Here is an 18353-nt window from a genome sequence, read left to right on the forward strand (position 1 = left end):
GGGGCGGAGCCTGAGGAATGCGGGGTTTGGGGACATTCCGTGTAAAACTATTCAAGCTTTCCCTTTTCTTGGCATGTATGCCAAAAGTAAAATGTGATATTACTTATTATATCTTCTTTTTTAGCCTCATGTTTCTGACAATGGCATAGACAGTGAGTTCAAGAACCTGTTTCAAAAACTTTCTGGTGAGGTAAGAAAATCCCCGTTGTGTATATTAGGTGTAGGTAAGAACATAAGAAGGTCCCTGCTAGATCAGACCAGTGGTGCATCTAGTCCAGCATCCTAATTCATGTAGCCTCATGGAGATGGTATTCAGTTCATGGCCTCTAGATACAGAAGTAGCCATTAATGGACCTATACTCCATGAATATATAAGAGCCAGAATTAGATAAATATGTGTAATACAAATATATACTTTGTAGACAAAATTGCCCAGATCTGCTCTGGGGTAGGCGTTGGCATGTAACTTTAGTATCTGCTTGTCTGATTTATATGGATACCTTTCAGCTTGTGACATCTAAGGATGTGGTCAGGTCTTTGAAGAGGTTAGGCCTACCGCTGCTGTCCTTGCCCTTCCTGGCTGATAAAAGCTGCCGAAGGGGGGCAGCGTGGTAAAGGGGAGTGGTAAATGCTTCATTGAGAGCAGTAGTTGTGCTGCCTGTGCTCAAGGAGGCAGGGACTGGACCTGTTCTGGGGGGGGGGGGAACCTCCCTGAGCCCTACCATACTGAAAAACTTCCAGCCAGTCTCCAATCTTCCATTCTTCGTTAAGATGCTAAGAGTGGATCGTTGCTTCTCAGCTCTGGGGGCTCTTGGAAGAGACTGGTTTTCTTGACCCATTTCAATCTGGCTTTGGGTCAGGATTTGGAACAGAGACTGCTTTGAACACCTTAGTTGGAGACCTCTACTGAGTACTAGACAGGGGGAATGTGATCCTGCCATTTCTGCTGGCTCTCAGCAGCCATTGATATGATGAGAGCCAGTGTGGTATAGTAGTAAGAGTGTTGGACTAGTATCGGGGAGAGCCAGGTTTGAATCCCCACTTGTGCCATAAAAGCTCACTGGGTAGGGCTGCCAGACACCCGCTGGGGTTGGGGGATCCCCTGCTTTGGGCCCCCTCCCCTGGTGCCATCCAGCTGGCCAGCGGTGGTCTTGCCAGGCTTAAAATGAGGCCTAGGCCTAAACGTCACCGGTGTGATGGCATCACTTCTGAGAGTGACATCATCACACAGGCAACAACAGGGGAGACACTCCGGTATTTGGGCAAAACTCTATGGTAAAAACAGCTTCTACCATAGAGTTTTTGCCCAAATACCAGTGCATCCTCCTCATCATCGATGTGCTGACATCACTTCTGGAAGTGACATCATCATGCAGGAGACGCCAATGCCTAGGCCTTATTTTAAGCCTGGTATGTTTCCCCCATCCCAGTGGCCAGGGGGGACCTGGCAACCCTATTACTGGGTGACGTTGGGCCAGTGACACTCTTAGCCTAATCTACATCACCGGTTTTTTGTGAGGATAAAATGGAGGCGAGGAGAATGGTGTAAGCTTCTTTGGGTCCCCATTGGGGAGAATGGCAGGGTACAAATGAAGTCAATAATAATAATACTATCAACTGGGCCGCCTCTTGGTGCTAGGGCTAAGGGGCACCGTGTTATGGTGGTCTGAGTACTATCTGGGAGGCCAGTCTCAGAAGATGTTGCTATGGGATTTCTGCTCTGCCCCATGACCGTTGACTTGTGGGGTTCCACAGGGTTCAATTTTATCCCTCATGCTATTTAATATCTGCATGAAGCCACTGGAAGAGGTCATCAAAAGGTTTGGGCTGCGGTGTCATCAACATGTGGATGATACCCAGCTCTACCTTTCTTTCCCACCTAATTCCAAGGAAATGGTTAATATTCTTGGAGTCTGTAATGGGCTGGATGAGGGTGAATAAACTGAAACTTAATCCTGACAAGACAGAGGTTCTCTGGGTTAGTAGAAAGGCAGACTGGGGACTTGAGATCTCCTCTGTCTTGGATGAGGTTCTACTCCTCTTGAAAAACCAGGTTAGCTGCTTGGAAATGTCACTCGACATAGTGGCCACCTGAGAATATCAGGTGGCTACTGTGGTTTGCAGTGCTTTCACTCAGCTCCTGCTGGTGTGCCAGCTGTAACCGCTCCTGGGTCAGACAGATCTAGCCACAGCAATCTATGCCTTAGTTACAGCTAGACTGAACTACTGCAGTGTGCTCTACTTGGGGTTACCCCTGAAGAGTGTTTGGAAGGTGCAGTTAGTGCAGAATTCTATGGCTAGACTGTTGGTTGAAGCCAGCTAGCGGGTCATGTCACCCCAGTCCTGCAGCAGTTACACTGGCTTCTGATCCGCTCCTGAGCCCAGTTCAAGGTGTTTTTCACATTCTTGCTCAGGAACTGAGATCACTGGGAGAGGCCCTCTTGACTGTCCCATTGACCAAAGTAGCTTGTTTGGTGGGTAGCACCTGACCCCCTCACTCTTGATCTTTAGGAGGCAGCTGAAGACAGTTTTATTCATGATGGCATTTGATTAGTTCTTCTACCTCCCTGCAGTTTGAAATTATTGATTTTAACTGGTGTTTTTTATGTATTTTGCATATTTTATTGTATTTTATAATTATTTACATTGTAAGCTGCCTTAGAGTGAGCCCCGTGGCGCAGAGTGGTGAGCTGCAGTACTGCAGTCAAGGTCTGCTCACTACCTGAGTTCAATCCCAACGAAAGTTGGTTTCAGGTAGCCAGCTCAAGGTTGACTCAGCCTTCCATCCTTTCGTGGTCAGTAAAATGACCTTGTTGGGGGTAAAGGGAAGATGACTGGGGAAGGCACTGGCAAACCACCCCATAAACAAAGTCTGCCTAGTAAATGTCGGGATGTAACATCACCCCATGGGTCAGGAATGACCCGGTGCTTGCACAGGGGACCTTTACCTTTACCTTTAAGCTGCCTTGAGTTCCTATAAGATAGAAAGGCAGCTGATAAATGTTTTAAATAAATAAATAAATAAAACTTGTTTCTTTCTCAATTTGGTTCTTTCCTTTAAAAAAAAATAAAAATTTGGAATTCCACTGGGAGGAATGTGACAATTAAAGAAGGAGGATCAGAAGTAGAAACATGGGCAGCAAGCTCCCTGCTCCTTTACTCCTGACTGTGTCTTCCACAAGCTATTTTTAATTTTTGTAAAAGGCCCTCAGTAACATTATATGTGCCTAGCTGATTCAGACCACAATCAGTGTGGTATGTTCACTGTTGTGTGAATACGCTTACACAGATGGCCAAATTTTTGAACCCTGTGGGTTCCTGTATTGCCCACAGAGATCAAAAACCCAACTCTGCTGGGCGAGCAGAGTTTTTGCTTGAACTTGTTAGCCTGTGTTTGCAATCTGTAGTTCAAGAAAATACTCAATGGAACTGGCTGTGAGTGATATTTCTTTGTGGCTAATAGCATCCAGCGGGGGATTGTTATTAAGAGATTCTATGTATTTTTGTTTAGAGTTCTAAAATCAAGACGCAGCTTGTAGTGTGCTTAGGAAAGGGATTGTTCTAATCAGCATTGCTTTAGGCCGGTGGTCCCCAACGTTTTTGAGCCTGCGGACACATTTGGAATTCTGACACGGCTGCTGTTGGAGGCGGAGCCAGTGGCAAAATGATTGCCACAGCTTAACTTCAGTAAGACAGTGAGGTCCTTGTGCTGTGGTGGCAGCTGCTGCCAAAGTAACATTTAAAAAAATCTGCACAGCCAATCAAATCTCCAAAAGTCAGTCAGAGGCCTAGCTGGGCAGAAGCCTTACGTGGCCCCGCTCACTTCCTAAAAACATTTGGTGGGTGCCAGAAAAGGTGTCGGCGGATGCCACGGCATCCACGGGCACCACGATGAGGACCCCTGCTCTAGTCAGTGGACAGTGAGGTACATACTGAGTTGCAGTAAAAGCCAGTGTCAGGTTGCCGTGTTCTTGTTCACATCTATGTGAGACATAATTCTTCTATGCTGTGGAGCTGTGTGCATGGGGCTTTCCCCATAACTGAAGTGATTATGGCAGCAGATCCTATGTGCAAAGAACTTTGTGCACAACCCTTTTAATATGTAATGTGGCGCTCTCTATGGCTATATTCTCCATGAATAGAGTAAGCCTGGGTTGATATGATCTTTTTGGAGGGGTCATAGTCAACCTACCTTTGGATGCTTTGTGGATGGGGAGGTGTGAATTTTTGCAGGTTTGCTCACACTAGCATCATTATCCTTGCCTCCCTTCCATTGGCCATTCCACCCAACATTTGGGGAGCTTTTAAAAACTGCTGTTTCACATTAATTTTATAACAACCAATTGCCATGATCTGCTTGTTCCCAGCTGTAATGTTTTACAATGAACATTTCTAGCCCTTTTTGATGCAGAGTTATAAGGGGAAAGGGGCACACTGCACATATAGCTATTACCGGTTTTAAGAAAGCCCTCCCATGGGGGGAATGATAGTTGTGTGGGCTGAGGCAAGGAAAGTGTGAAGAAAGCTGGCATATTGATATTGCATTGCTAATGTAATTGCATCTTCATTTGTAGCAGCATGGAGCATTGTTGCTGTGTGGAGGCAGCACAAGTTTGTCTCTTTGTTGTAGCTTCTTCAAATAGAATCCACTGACCCTAGACTTTGTCTCCAGACTTTTATCAGTAACTAACACACCTTGCATCCAAGTAACATTTATATCCATTGACAACAATTTTAAATCCCCACATTTTGGAGGGCTTGGCTGAAAGAAACTGGATCCGAACTTACTTGTCAGAGATAGCCAAACTCTGGGGCTGAGAAAGCCCTTTAGGTTTTGGTTTCAAATGGGATCTAGGTTAGGGGCTTAGTTCAAACTAAGGATGCTCTCTATTAAATTGGATGCTTGTTGAATCACTGATTTGTTTCCTTTCTACAGGATTGTGAAATGACCGCAAATGAACTTCAGACAATTCTGAACAGAGTTATATCAAAGAGTAAGTTATAATGGATGTTTTGTAATTGTTGAAGATGGGCATGATAGTCACAAGCATAAATCCTTACAATTAAATCTGTCAGTATGCTTGTTATCATGTTCTTGGTTATTGCTGCAATTAATTACTATACGGCTTTAATTCTGGGATGTACTTTTTTGTGTGTAATAAAACCAGAAAGCCTATAAAATGCACTTTCCCAAAATGTTCTTAGCAGGAATAAATTGCTAATTTCCCATAAAGTAGAGTACAAATGACACTGATTATAGGAAGAATAAGTCAGGATCCATACTGAATGTGCAATGCATATGAAATGAATTTTGCATTGCTCTTATTTATTATTATATTCTATTTTACCATAAATGGCAGAGTAGTGGTAAGGCTAGACGTCTGAGTGGGATAGAGTATTTTGATTTCAAGGCATTTGTTCAGAATCAGCTCAGATCAGTTTTGTGCAAAACGAGCTCTATGGTTAGGGTTACATCTACCATAAAGTGTAAGGAATCCAAGAACTTTCATTTTTGGATTGAGCTCCATGTGACAAAATTATGTTCAGCATTGCTGTACCTCAACAATACTGAACTGTAACATACCACAAAATAAAGCATAGGATAAAGTATAAGAGGAAGAAGAAGAGTTGGTTTTTATATGCTGACTTTCTCTGTCTTTGAAGGAGAATCAAACCAGCTTACAATCTCCATCCTTTCCTCTCCCCACAACAGACACCTTGTGAGGTAGGTGAGGCCGAGATAGCTCAAAGGTCTCTAGCCCAAGGTCACCCAGCTGGCTTCATGCATAGGAGTGGGGAAACCAACCCGGTTCACCAGATTAGAGTCCGCCGCTCATGTGGAGGAGTGGGGAATCAAACCCAGTTCTCCAGATTGGAGTCTACCGCTCTTAACCACTACACCACACTGGGGGATAGATCTATTGGTGGCTACTAGTTCTGGCAACCTAAAGGGAATCTTCCTATTCAGAAGTAGTAAAATTCTGAATACCAGTGCCAGGAGGCAACATCAGAGAACGCCTCTGTGCCCTGCTGTTGGTCCTCCAGAGTAACTAGTGAAACAGAATGCTTTCACTAGATGGATCACTGATCTGATCCAGCAGGATTCTTCCTGTGTTCTTATGATGGAAGCCCCCCACCCCCCAACCGCTCTCTAAAGATGACATACACATTCAGGGATCTTGCTCCACCTGAGAATCCTTCTCTGTACATCATCCAGCATCCTTCAGTGGGGACAGCAGAGGGAGATCAGGAAGCAGCTAGGACCGTGTTGGCGAACCTATGGCACGCGTGCCGACACTGGCACGCGTAGCCCTCTCTGCCGGCACGCGCCCGGTCGCCTCCACTCAGCCCCCGGGGAAGCAGCCTTCCTTCCCCTTCCCTTCCCGGGCTGGAAACGAGGGGTCGAGGCGCGGCTTTGCCTGGCCCCGCGCCACGGGCGGTCCACAGCGACTACGGATTGGGGGCGGGGACAGCGGGCGAGCCGGCAGCAGTCGCCCTCAGGGCCCGCCTGCCCGCCCGCCCGCTGCAAAAGGCCCCTGAAGGCCGGGCCGCCACCTGCGGCGCCTCCCCCGCTCGGCCAAGAGGAGCCGCCGCCGCCGCCCCGGTTCTGCCCAGCGCGCAACCCAGCCGAGGGCCTGTGAAGCGGAGCCGGGGAGCGGGAGCGGCCCGTGCGGTGGGGGGGGGGGCGTGCTGCGGTGGCGGCCGGCGGGACTTGCGCCCAAGCAGCCCCCGGAGCCTCTGGGAGGAGGAGTAAGAAGGCTCCTGGCCCAGACTGGGCTCCGCTGCAGCTGCCAGAGAAGCGCAGCGCAGCACGGCCCTTTCTGAAGCCGCAGCGTGCAGGAACGCTGCGGCCCCTTTAAACCCCCTCTCGCCATCGGCAAGAGGAGGCGGGAGGCGGGAGGGAGGAAGACGCTTCCCCCAAGCCGGGAAGGCGAAGCGTCCCTGCACGCTGCGCGGCACAGGGGTTGAAACCTCTCTCGGCCGCCGCAGAGGGAGGGAGGGAGAAGAGGAAAGAGCCAATCGCTCCCTCCCGGGGCCGGAGCATCCGCGTGGGAGCCGATCAGGTGGAGGACTTTTGTGGACTTGGGGGTGGGGGGGGGGAGAGGTGGGAAGGCTGAAGCCCGGTCGCAGGGAGCCGGCTGTGTGTGTGTGTGTGAAGGCTTTTCTCTCTTTTCTTCCTTTTTCAGTCACTCTCCTATTCTTTCTCTCCTCTTTCCCCTTCTCTTTCCCCTTCTCTTTCCCCTTCTCTTTCCCCTTCCCCTTCTCTTTCTCTTTCCCCTTCCCCTTCTCTTTCTCTTTCTCTTTCCCCTTCTCTTTCTCTTTCTCTTTTCCCTTCTCTTTCTCTTTCTCTTTCCCCTTCCCCTTCTCTTTCCCCTTCCCCTTCTCTTTCTCTTTCCCCTTCCCCTTCTCTTTCTCTTTCCCCTTCTCTTTCTCCTTCCCCTTCCCCTTCTCTTTCTCTTTCCCCTTCTCTTTCTCTTTCCCCTTCCCCTTCTCTTTCTCTTTCCCCTTCTCTTTCTTTTCCCCTTCTCTTTCTCTTTCCCCTTCTCTCTTTCCCTCTCTCTCCCTCCCTCCCCCCTCTCCCTCCCCCCCTCCCCCCTCTCTCTCCTTTCCATGCTTCCTTTCTGCCTTCTTTCTGTCCTTCATTCTTTCCTTCCTTCCTTCTTTCTGTCCTTCCTTCCTTCCTTCTATCTGTCCTTCTTTCTTCCCTTCCTTCCTCCTTTCCGTCCTTCTTTCCTTCCTTCTTTCTGTCCTTCATTCCTTCCTTCTTTCTGTCCTTCATTCCTTCCTTCTTTCTGTCCTTCCTTCCTTCCTTCTATCTGTCCTTCTTTCTTCCCTTCCTTCCTCCTTTCCGTCCTTCTTTCCTTCCTTCTTTCTGTCCTTCATTCCTTTCCTTCTTTCTGTCCTTCATTCCTTCCTTCCTTCTTTCTGTCCTTCATTCCTTCCTTCCTTCTTTCTGTCCTTCATTCTTTCCTTCCTTCCTTCTTTCCTTGCTTCTTTCCTTCCTTCCTTCTTCCCTTTCTTTCCTTCTTTCTGTCCTTCCTTCCTTCCTTCTTTCTTTCCTTCCTTCCTTCTTTCCTTCCTTCCTTCCTTCCTTCTTTCCTTCCTTGCAGATCGACCGCAGGCTGCAAGCTGCGCCCCCCTGGCACCTTGGTTGCCTGGGCCCACCGCTGGCTGCCTTCCCACCTGGGAGGAGGGGGAAGACCTGGGGGAGCTGAGACACCCTCCAAGCCTTCTCTGCATTGCCTCCCCTAAGGTTGCCAACCTCCAGGTGGTGGCTGGAGATCTCCTGCTATTACAACTGATCTCCAGCCAATAGAGATCAGTTCCCCTGGAGAAAATGGCCACTTTGGCCATTGGGCTCTATGGCTGTGCAGTCTTCCTCCCCAAACCCCGCCTTCCTCAGGCTTCACCCCCAAAACCTCCCGCCAGTGGTGAAGAGGACCTGTCAACCCTAGCTTCCCCCCCCACACACACACAAGGAGATCTACGCCCGGTATGGCCCCCGAACGATGTTATAAATATGCAAATGGCCCTTGGCAGAAAAAAGGTTCCCCACCCCTGTTCTAAACTAAAACCTCAGTATTCAGGTTAAATTGCCGCATTGGCACTCGGCGATAAATAAGTGGGTTTTGGGTTGCAGTTTGGGCACTCGGTCTCTAAAAGGTTCGCCATCACTGAGCTAGGACCTCTCCACTGTGGCTGGATACATGCACACCAGACCCCCAGTTTCCAGCTTTCAGTTGCCATCAATGGAGCCATCAAAAGGGGGAAGGAGAAAAAGCAAGCTGAGAATTTCCTCTCCAAGGAACATTTTTATTGAATTGTCACATTATTGTCCTTTGATTCTTGTGAATTGCTATAGGGGCCAATTTCTGGCTGAAAATTGGGATAAAAATATAATAAGCAGTGAAATAAACACACACACACACACCTGAGTTGTGGCCACTCACAGCATACCACATGCATAACAATTTGCATTTGATGTGTTATTTTTTATGGATTGTGACTTATTTCCATTGGTGAGGTGATCATTTTTGACATAAAAGCCAAGGCATGTTGTAGACTTTGTTGCCGTAAAACAACAGGAGCGGAATCTGTATGAGCAGCGTGGGCAGCTCGGGGCTCTCGATTTCGAACAGAGTCATATCAGCCTACATCTGTCGGAAGGTGCACGAGAATGTCACTGGCCAGGCCAAAACAGCACAGCTGTCAGGCTTCCCTCCATTAGCTTGCACTTTTCTCCTCCAGAGGGTTCAGCAATATACCAAGACCTTTTGGTGCTGGGAAGTCTGTCCCGTGACAATATGCACAAGAGGGTGTGAACTGTGATATCTTAACTGGAAGGGGGTCACATGGACACATGAAGCTGCCTTATACTGAATCAGACCCTTGGTCCATCCAAGTCAGTAGTGTCTACTCAGACTGGCAGCTGCTCTCCAGAGTCTTTCACATCACCTACTTGCCTAGTCCCTTTAACTGTAGATGCCAGGGATTGAGCCTGGGACCTTCTGCATGCCAAGCAGATGCTCTACAATCTGAGCCACAGCCCCTCTCCTAAGCTCTCCAGGGTCTCAGGTTGAGGTCTTTCACATCACCTGCTGCCTGATTCTTTTAACTGAAGATGCCGGGGATTGAACCTGGGACTTTCTGTATGCCATGCAGATGCTCTACCAGTGAGCCACAATCCAACTCCCAACCAGTTAATCAGGAAACAGCTGTCTTCCCTCCCCCCAGTCCAACTGAAGAAAGTGGCCATCCTTGGTATGCACCATTATACCTCAGATGTCTGGTAAAATGTGGGTTTGTTATTTTTGTCCCGTCATATATCCCATTTTGCTAGATGTTACAAGGTATTAGTATAAGGGGGATGTGGGTAGGTGGCAGCCACACATCTGCTGTAGTGTCTGGTTAGGCCCTTAGCTTAAAAAGATACTATTTGAGCTTCATTCCAAGGGCTAAACTCTAAACTAAGGCCATTTATACTTGGTTACTTAGCCTTGCAATCCTCGTGGGACTGCTTCGGGGCTTCCTTTGGATTATTCATGATTTTTTTGAACTTCAGAAGTCACCTTGCAAGCACCATGCATTTGTCCCTCATTTTCAGGAACTTGTGTTATCATAATTTTAAATTTTGCCTCGACCCCAAAGCAAAGCTAATTGAGGCAATTTCTTTGAATAGTCTTAACTTCGGGTTTCTCTTCCCCTGCCCATTCTCATTCATCCCTTCTTCATCCAACCCCTCCCAGAGAAGCCATTTTGGTCAGTTTCAGCAGTGAGCATAAAGATCTTCGGGAAGGAGCTGGCTGTCCCCCCCCCACCAATGCCTCTTACTCGCTTCATTTTCAATTGCCTTTTGAGAATTCAGATCAGAAAACTGAGCAGCCAACCCAGCGCAAATTTCCCTTGCATAAATGGCCTAAGGGAGTTATTTGCAACACTTTGGAGTGGTATTTGCTCAGAATTCTCCACATGCAGCTCCAAAGTTATGTAAATAACTCCCCACTGAGGCCATTTCAGCTCAGGAAGAAGGTGTGGGTGTGGGGGAGGCGAGAGCCTCCTCTTCCTCCCACACTCTTTCCTGAGTCACATCAGCTCCTGGAGGCTTAGAAGCGACATTACCTGCTTGCTATGTTACTGAGATGAAAGCAGGCTGGGTCCAGGGAGCCCAGCCTTTACTTGTTAAAAACTGTATTGTGTAGTGTGGTCCCAAATTCATCTTATTCAGGAAAACACATTGTTTTTTTCTTTGCAGAATGTTGACAAAGTACAGCTTTGGCAAAAGAGCACATCATGGAAATCTTGTGCCATGCCTACCTGTATTTTATATGTGCTGTCAATGGAGGTTTGCTTTTCCTGCACTATTAGACCATATGGCCAGTTCACACAACCTTTTTAGAGGTAAAAGTGTACATGCAGGGGAAGCGAGGAATGTATAGCACAGCACTGACCTGAATGGTCCTCCATGTACTCAGGCTGTGTCATGCCACCCATCAATTCCTCCCCCCCTCACAAATTTTACTGTAGTGAGTCATGAACTGTGGCATGGTAAAACATCAACATAGCTGTTTGGGCACAAAATCAATGTGTGACCAGTAATCCACATCTTGTTGTGCTAAAGCGTTCTTGTGAATTAACGCTTCAGTCTTCCCTCTGAGGCATACATCTGGTTTTACAATTATCTAGCAGGAATGGGACTATATTTGCTTTAACAGCAAAGGGTAACCATCTACAAAGATGAATTCCTAGTGTTTCCATGGGATTCAGATAAATATTTGTTGAACTTTTTTGTGCTTCTTTTTTATTGTTTAGGAGCAGACATTAAAAGTGATGGATTCAGCATAAACACCTGCAGGGAGATGATCAGCCTCTTAGATGTATCCTTTAAATGTCACTCCTGGGCTTCCCTTGTGAACCTTTTAGACTAGATAAAGCAAGATTTACGTGTCTCATTCTCCTGGTGCATCTGTCTTCATTTGCTGTGAGCACAAAGCACAGAGTGCAGATCTAAACAGTTTGGTATGGCGAGGACATTAACCCTTTGTTGCTGATTTGCCATTTTGATGGGTTTCTTGCTGTCTTGGGTTCATGTTCTGCTTGGATGCTCGGGAACTCCTTATCAACTGAGTCCTGTTTGGGGTTGTCAGGGGTTACTTGTGTTGTTTATACAGAACCTGGATCTATTTCAATCAGGCTGTTCGTTGTTCTCCCTTTATACATAGGAAAAGTACACAGAAAGATCTGGAAAACTGTGAGGAAAAGATAATTATTAAGCTGGAACAGTCCCTCCCAACCACATATCTCAGAAGATGGGGGAGCTGCCAATCTTTATGGTGTGTCCGTCTCTCATGGAGAAGTAATTAACAGTGCAAATGGCCTAACATACTAGAATAAATTTATTGTAGATGGGTAGGCAGGTGGCTGGCAAAAAGCCACAGTCACAGGCTGGTAGAGAAGGTGAGGTATAATCTAGAGGGAGGAGTTTTGCTGCACCAGCGGGTCACAATGTGCTCATGTACAAAGAATGCTAGAATTAGACCCAGGCTGGGCTTCTACAACCTTTAAATTGCAGCTCAGCCATGTATAATCAAAGTGATTTTTGGCATATTGGTCCATTTTTCACATTTTAGAACATTCCACTGCTGTCTGCTTCTGACTGTATATTCTGCCTTGTCACCCTCTGTCCTGTCTCCCTCATAAACACTCCCACAACCTCACCTATTGTCTACTTCTCTATGGCCTTTTCTGCACAGGTTGTTTCCGTCGCCATCAAGCCCCAAGTGCTTCGTTTTCATTATGCATGTATTTTCTGACCTTTAGAAGTCCTCTCGCTCTCCCCTCAATCCCAAATCGAAAGCTGGTCCTGTGCATACTTGTCAATTTGGGGTTTTCTCCCCACGCCCATTTTCACTTCTCCCTCCCACTTGTCTTTCTCCCTCATCCAACCCCTCCCTTCAAAGCTGGAATACTATGAGGCTGCCTGTTTGGTCAGTTTCACAGCGAGTGTTGGTCAATTTCAGACCTTAGCCTGATCAGATAGGTTTCCCCCTCCATTTGCTTCTAGCAAGAATGCTGAAATAATCACAAACGACCTCTGTGGCTGCTTATTTGATCAGCTTCACAGTAAATGTTGGTCAGTTTCAGATCCCTAAGGATGCTTTCCACCAGATAAAATAGGACTTGCTTCTAAGTAGATCTACCTAGGATTTCTCACATAATTGCATCTGAGTGGTCTTGTGAATGGTCTGGGAAACCCTTCCATAGTATTATTGATGCTAAGAACGTTTGGATCTGATCAGTGCCTGCATGGGAGGTGCAGTTAAATGAACTTGAAAGGAAGAGAACTCTAAGAACTCTAAGAAATAAATAACAGGATTCGAGCAGAATAACTGTGTGTAGGATTGTAAAAGAGATGGCGGCTTCTCATCCTCCATGATCTATGTGATCGTACAATATTATAATAAATCATTCTGCAAGAGAGAATGCAAGAGTCCTAAGCATACTTTATCTAAGCAAACTGAACATAGCAGGTATGTCTCCATTTGGTGTTTGAAAGTTCATATTCATGCACCACATCAAGTGGCACAATATACATTTCAGTGAGTCTTTCATTTTTATCAGTGTAATGAAACCTTATTGGTTTGTTTGTTCATTTGAAAAAGAGAACCATTGTGATTTTAAAGTAGACCTTAACATAGCCCAGACCAATGGAACTGGTACCCTGGAGGTTACAGAATTCAAGATGCTTTGGATGAAGATACAGAAATATCTGGTAAAACAAAATCTTTCAAAATACAACCTTCTACTTAGATGTCCAGAAACTGATGAGAAATTGGATTTCATTGTCCAGTTGAACAGAAACATGTCTCTGTAGCTGACAGATTTGCATACAGGGATCCAATATACAGCTTAGTTCAAAGTTGACTTACATTCTGTAGACAGCTGTCCGTATCTTGCAGTGTCTCCTCCCCACATAAAAGTTTGTTTTAATGATCAGACAGATTTCGTTGAAGCGATGCTTGTCCAGAAACTCTCCTTCCCAAAGATGTAGCTGAAGGCATTTGATACAACAACTTTACTGGAGCTAAGCTAGGAATGCCAGCCTCCAGGTGGGACCTGCGGATCCCCTGGAATTTCAGCTCATCTCTAGACTACAGAGATCAGTTCCCCTAGAGAAAATGAATGCTTTGAAGGGTGGACTTTAAGCCATTGTACCCCGCTGAGGTCCCTTTCCACCCCAGGCTCTATCCCCTGATCTCCAGGAGTTTCCCAACCTGAATCCAAAAACCCTACCCCCCATCCCCTGCCCGTGGCCAGGGGGTGGGGCTGGCAACCCTAAGCTAAGTAGGTTTGGTTCTTGGATGGGAGACCTCTGGGGACCTCTGATGGAAGAAAGGCAGAATATAAAGATTATGAATAAATAAAAACCTTCCCATGGTACCTAGAATAAGAATAGTTGTTTTTTATACCCTTCTTTTTTCTACCTTAAGGAGTCTCAAAGTGGCTCACAAATGCATTTCATTCCTCTCCCCACAACAGGCACCTTGTGAGGTAGGTGGGGCTGAGAGAGTTCTGAGAGAACTGTGACTGGCCCAAGGTCAACCAGGAGGCTTCACGTGAAGGAGTGGGGAATCAGATTAGAGTCTACCACTCATGTGGAGAAGAGGGAATCAAACCTGGTTCTCCAGATTTGATTCTGCCATTGTTAACTGCTACACCCCACTGTCCTCCGCTCATAAACACTACACCACACTGGCTCTCACCGTTTAGCAGCTGTGTAGCAAAAGGGCTCAGAATAGAAGCTTAATTCTCTCATGGTGAACTCCATGACTAAATGCTTGGGCCCGGAGTCAAAGCTGCAGTTCTTTTCTGGCCCGATGCAGCCTTCACAGCAAAGTCTCTCCAGCTTATTTCCTTATTCAGCCTGCCCCAGTCACATTCTGTAGGTCAGTTGGCCGCTATGGGTCACATGATATTAGGATTGCCAGATCCCCACTGGGGTCAGGAGAATCCCCCTCTCCCCAGCACCATCCAGCCGGGCAACAAGGATCTTACTGGGCTTAAAATGAGGCCCCGGCATCATGATGATGTCACTTCTGGAAGTGACGGCATCACATCGGCGACATCGAGGGAGAAACTCTGTTATCTGGGCAAAACTCTATGGGAAAAACAGCCTCTACCATTGAGTTTTTGCCCAAATACCAGAGCGTCTCCCTCGATGTCACCAATGTGATGATGTCACTGCTGGAGTAACAGTGCCATCCTCCCTACGCAGCTGGTAAGTCCCCCTCCCCTGCTGGTTGCGTTGCTGTGCCTGGCGTACGTCATCCACTTCTTGCCAAAGTGCGTCCATCATGCCCTGCATAGCCGCGAACCGCTCCTCCAATTCTAGGTTCCGGTGGCGAAGGCATTGAATAGCAACGCAAATAACCTGGCAACCTTATATGATACTTTGGTAGGATTGCTGCATTACAGTGTCGGTACTTAATAGATTTATGATCTTGTACAATTGATAAAGTGCATACTCAGGGAAGAGAGTATTCTAAACCTGGCTTCAACAGAACATTTGCAGAACCCCTGCCAAACAATCTGTGAAAAACTTATGAAAACAATCCGGACACAGTTTCAGTGGGAAAGAGTTAAGCAAGCTCATAAAGGGCCTCAGACATAAAATTGCTTCTAGGTCTTGTGGCTGCAGAAGGAGGCCAGCTTCAGGGCTGGTATGTTTAGGAACTTTCTGAGGCCCACCTGGCAGAGGGCCCTGACTGGAGACACTGGGTCACTCTCCCATTTCCTAATGAGAAGACAGCTTGGAGTCAGCGGAGTAAGCAGAGCACAAGAGAACTATACTGTAGTGACCCTTTAAGACACCCCTCCCAGTCAGCCCGGAGGCCCCTGCAAGACCGCCTGATGCTTTCTTGCTCCTTTTAGACTCACTGGCACTGACAGAGCTACAAGGAACAAAAGAAAGTCACACTTTGATTTTGGGTTGCCAAACTCCAGGTTGTGGCTGGAGATCTGCTATTACAACTGATTTCCAGGCAACAGAAATAAGTTTACCTGGAGAAAATGGCCGCTTTGGAAGGTGGACTCTATGGCATTATACCCCATTGAAATCCCTCCCCTCCCCAAACCCCACCCTCCTCAGGCTCCACCCCCAAAACCTCCAGGTATTTCCCAACCCAGAGCTGGCAACCCTACTTTGATCTCTGCAGTGTAGCTATGGGGGGAGGGGAGGGGTTGTAGCAAGGTGGGTGGAATATAGGAGCTGCAATAGAGCGGGTCTTGGATCCGGTATGCCCATGAGCCCATAAAAACCTGCAGCTCACCTTCCTGTGGATATATTTTTTTTAATGTAATTGAAAAAATGCAGTAGGATTAGAGGAAAGTTTATGAAACAAAGCCCAAATTCATACAGTCACACATTATTTAAAGCATGAAAATATCTTTTACGCTTGGGGACAACAACTTCAGATGAAGAATATTGTAGGGAGAAAATATGCCACATCCTCCCCATGGTAGTTTGACATCTACTGCATGCATAAAAACTGTGTAAATTATATGCAACGAAAATATGCAGATTAGCTCTTCAACTCATGGTACATTTTGTATGGGGTCCTCGGTGCTCAACATTTTGATTACTTTTCACTGTAGAGGGTGAGTGTGAAAGAACAACCGTGGCAGAACTTCCCACTGAGTTGTAGGCCGGAATAGCTTTTAATTACACCGCTAGAGCTGGATGAGAAACCATTTGGCACTGACAACTGTCTGTTGTTCCTTTAAAGTATTAATCTCAGTAGAGCTGAGTATTACAGCAGTTGCCAAAGGAAAGGGTTATTTCTCAAGGGCCTGTTTGTCATTTGGGTGGGCAAGCTGCCAGCCCTTTGGGAACAGTTTCCCAGGGCACACAGCTTGTCATTAGTTAATTGAATCCCCCCTTCAGTCATTAACATTTTCAGAGAGAACAGGCTTTCTTGCCCGGCAGGAGCAGCACCACCTATCTCAGCCAAACAGATAGGTCTTCTAAAGCAGGCTTAAAATAGCAGGCAACATGATCTCCCTTTCTTTTCCTTCTAGGAAATCTATAAAAAAGTAGACACGGACAAGTCTGGAACCATAGATGCGCATGAAATGAGAAATGCCCTCAAGGAAGCAGGTACATAACCTGTACAGCAGTGGTTTGCAAACATTCCACGTTCAGCACACCCTTTTAATTTTATTTATTTATTTAAAACATTTATTGGCCACCTTTCTACCTTGTGGCACTCAAGGCGGCTTACAATATAAATAAAACAACAGTTATAAAATGCATGAAAAGACGACAGTTTAAGATCTCAATGAGGACTACCAATAAATAAAAACAAAAATAGTCAAATACAGTCCTAAATCAAACTGTATGCAGCTGCCTCCTGAAGATTGAAAGGGAGGGGGCCAGGTGCACCTCTCTGGGGAGATTGTCATACAGTTGTGGGGCTGCCACTGAGAAGGCCCTCTCTCATGTAACGAAAAAAAAAGTTGCTTTGGTTGATGGGGCAGTCAGGAGGGCCTCCCCCTGTGATCTTAATTCCGAGGCAGGAACATATGGGAGAAGATGGTCCTTCAGATAACCTGTTCCCAAGCTATGTAGGGCTTTAAAGAACAAAACCAACCCCATGAATTGGGCTTTGATGTGGCTCAGTAGCCAGCATAATTGCTGTAATATTGGGGTCACATGCTCCTGATAGCCGGTCCCGACCAGCAGTCTAGCTGCAGCATTCTGCAGTAGCTGCATCCTCCAAACACTTTTCAACTGCCCACAGTACTCCAGGTGCAGCCTGACCAATGCAGTTTACAGTGAGACTATGACATCTTGCGGATGGATGTTATTCCCCTGTTGATACAACCCAAGACTGCATTAGCCTTTTTTGCTTCTGCATCACACTGGCTGCTCATATTTAGCTTCTGGTCCACCCATACTCCAAGATCTTGTTCACATGCACTCCTATCCATCCCGTATGCATGTTTCTCATTTTTGTTACCCAAATGTAGAACTCTTGTTGATTGTATCTTGTTCACATCCACCCACTTTTCCAGTGTGCTCAGATCTCGTTGAATTCTATCTTTATCTTCTGGGGTGTTCGCTACTGCTCCCAATTTGGTGTCATCTGCAAATTCAATGAGTAGTCCTTCCACCCCCCTCATCCGGATCATTTATAAAAATATAAGTACCAGACCCAGAACTGAGCCCTGTGGCACCATACTGGAAACCTCCCTCCAATCATATGAAATGCCTTTGACAACTACTCTTTGGGTGTTGTTCTCCAACCAGTTCCCTATCCACCTGTCCTAGAGTCTAGTCTGGAGTGCTCCAGCTTACCTATCAAAACATCATGTGGGATCCTGTCAGAAGCTTTACTGAAATCAAGGTATACAATACTGATGGCATTCCCACAATCCAGTAAGCTTGTCACTGTATCAAAGAAGGAAATCAGGTTGGTCTGGCAGGACCTGTTAGGAGCAAATCTATGCTGGCTTCCCCTGATCACCAAGTTGTCCTTCAGATGCTTTCAGAGAGACGCCTTCAAAATCTGCTCCAATATCTTCCCTGGGACAGAGGTCAGACTGGCTGGCCTTTAGTTTCCTGGGTCATCCCTCCTCCTTTTTTTGTTTTGTTTTGAAGACTGGGATAACAGTCGCACTCCTCCAGTCTTGTGGCACATCTTCTATTCTCCAAGAGTCTTGAAGAAGATGGACAAGGGCTTTGCAAGCCCTCTAGAAAATTCTTTGAGCACTCTTGGGTGCATACCATCTGGCCTGGGGGATTTGTACATATCCAGTGCAGCCAGGTGCCTCTCAACAACCTCTCTGTCCACGTC

General features: G+C 46.6%; 1 protein-coding gene across 1 annotated transcript in view; it reads left to right on the plus strand.

The window, feature by feature from the left end:
• The window catches only part of LOC130480216 (calpain-8-like), a 66859-nt gene that overhangs the window by 40541 nt on the left and 7965 nt on the right, over positions 1-18353 (plus strand). The window contains exons 14-18 of the mRNA XM_056852665.1: positions 125-190; positions 4937-4994; positions 11311-11375; positions 13202-13270; positions 16576-16654. Coding sequence (XP_056708643.1) covers positions 125-190; positions 4937-4994; positions 11311-11375; positions 13202-13270; positions 16576-16654 — 337 coding nt within the window. The remainder of the gene's footprint in view (positions 1-124; positions 191-4936; positions 4995-11310; positions 11376-13201; positions 13271-16575; positions 16655-18353) is intronic.

Source organism: Euleptes europaea, chromosome 7, assembly GCF_029931775.1.
Source record: "Euleptes europaea isolate rEulEur1 chromosome 7, rEulEur1.hap1, whole genome shotgun sequence".
In the NCBI taxonomy this organism is placed as follows: domain Eukaryota; kingdom Metazoa; phylum Chordata; class Lepidosauria; order Squamata; family Sphaerodactylidae; genus Euleptes; species Euleptes europaea.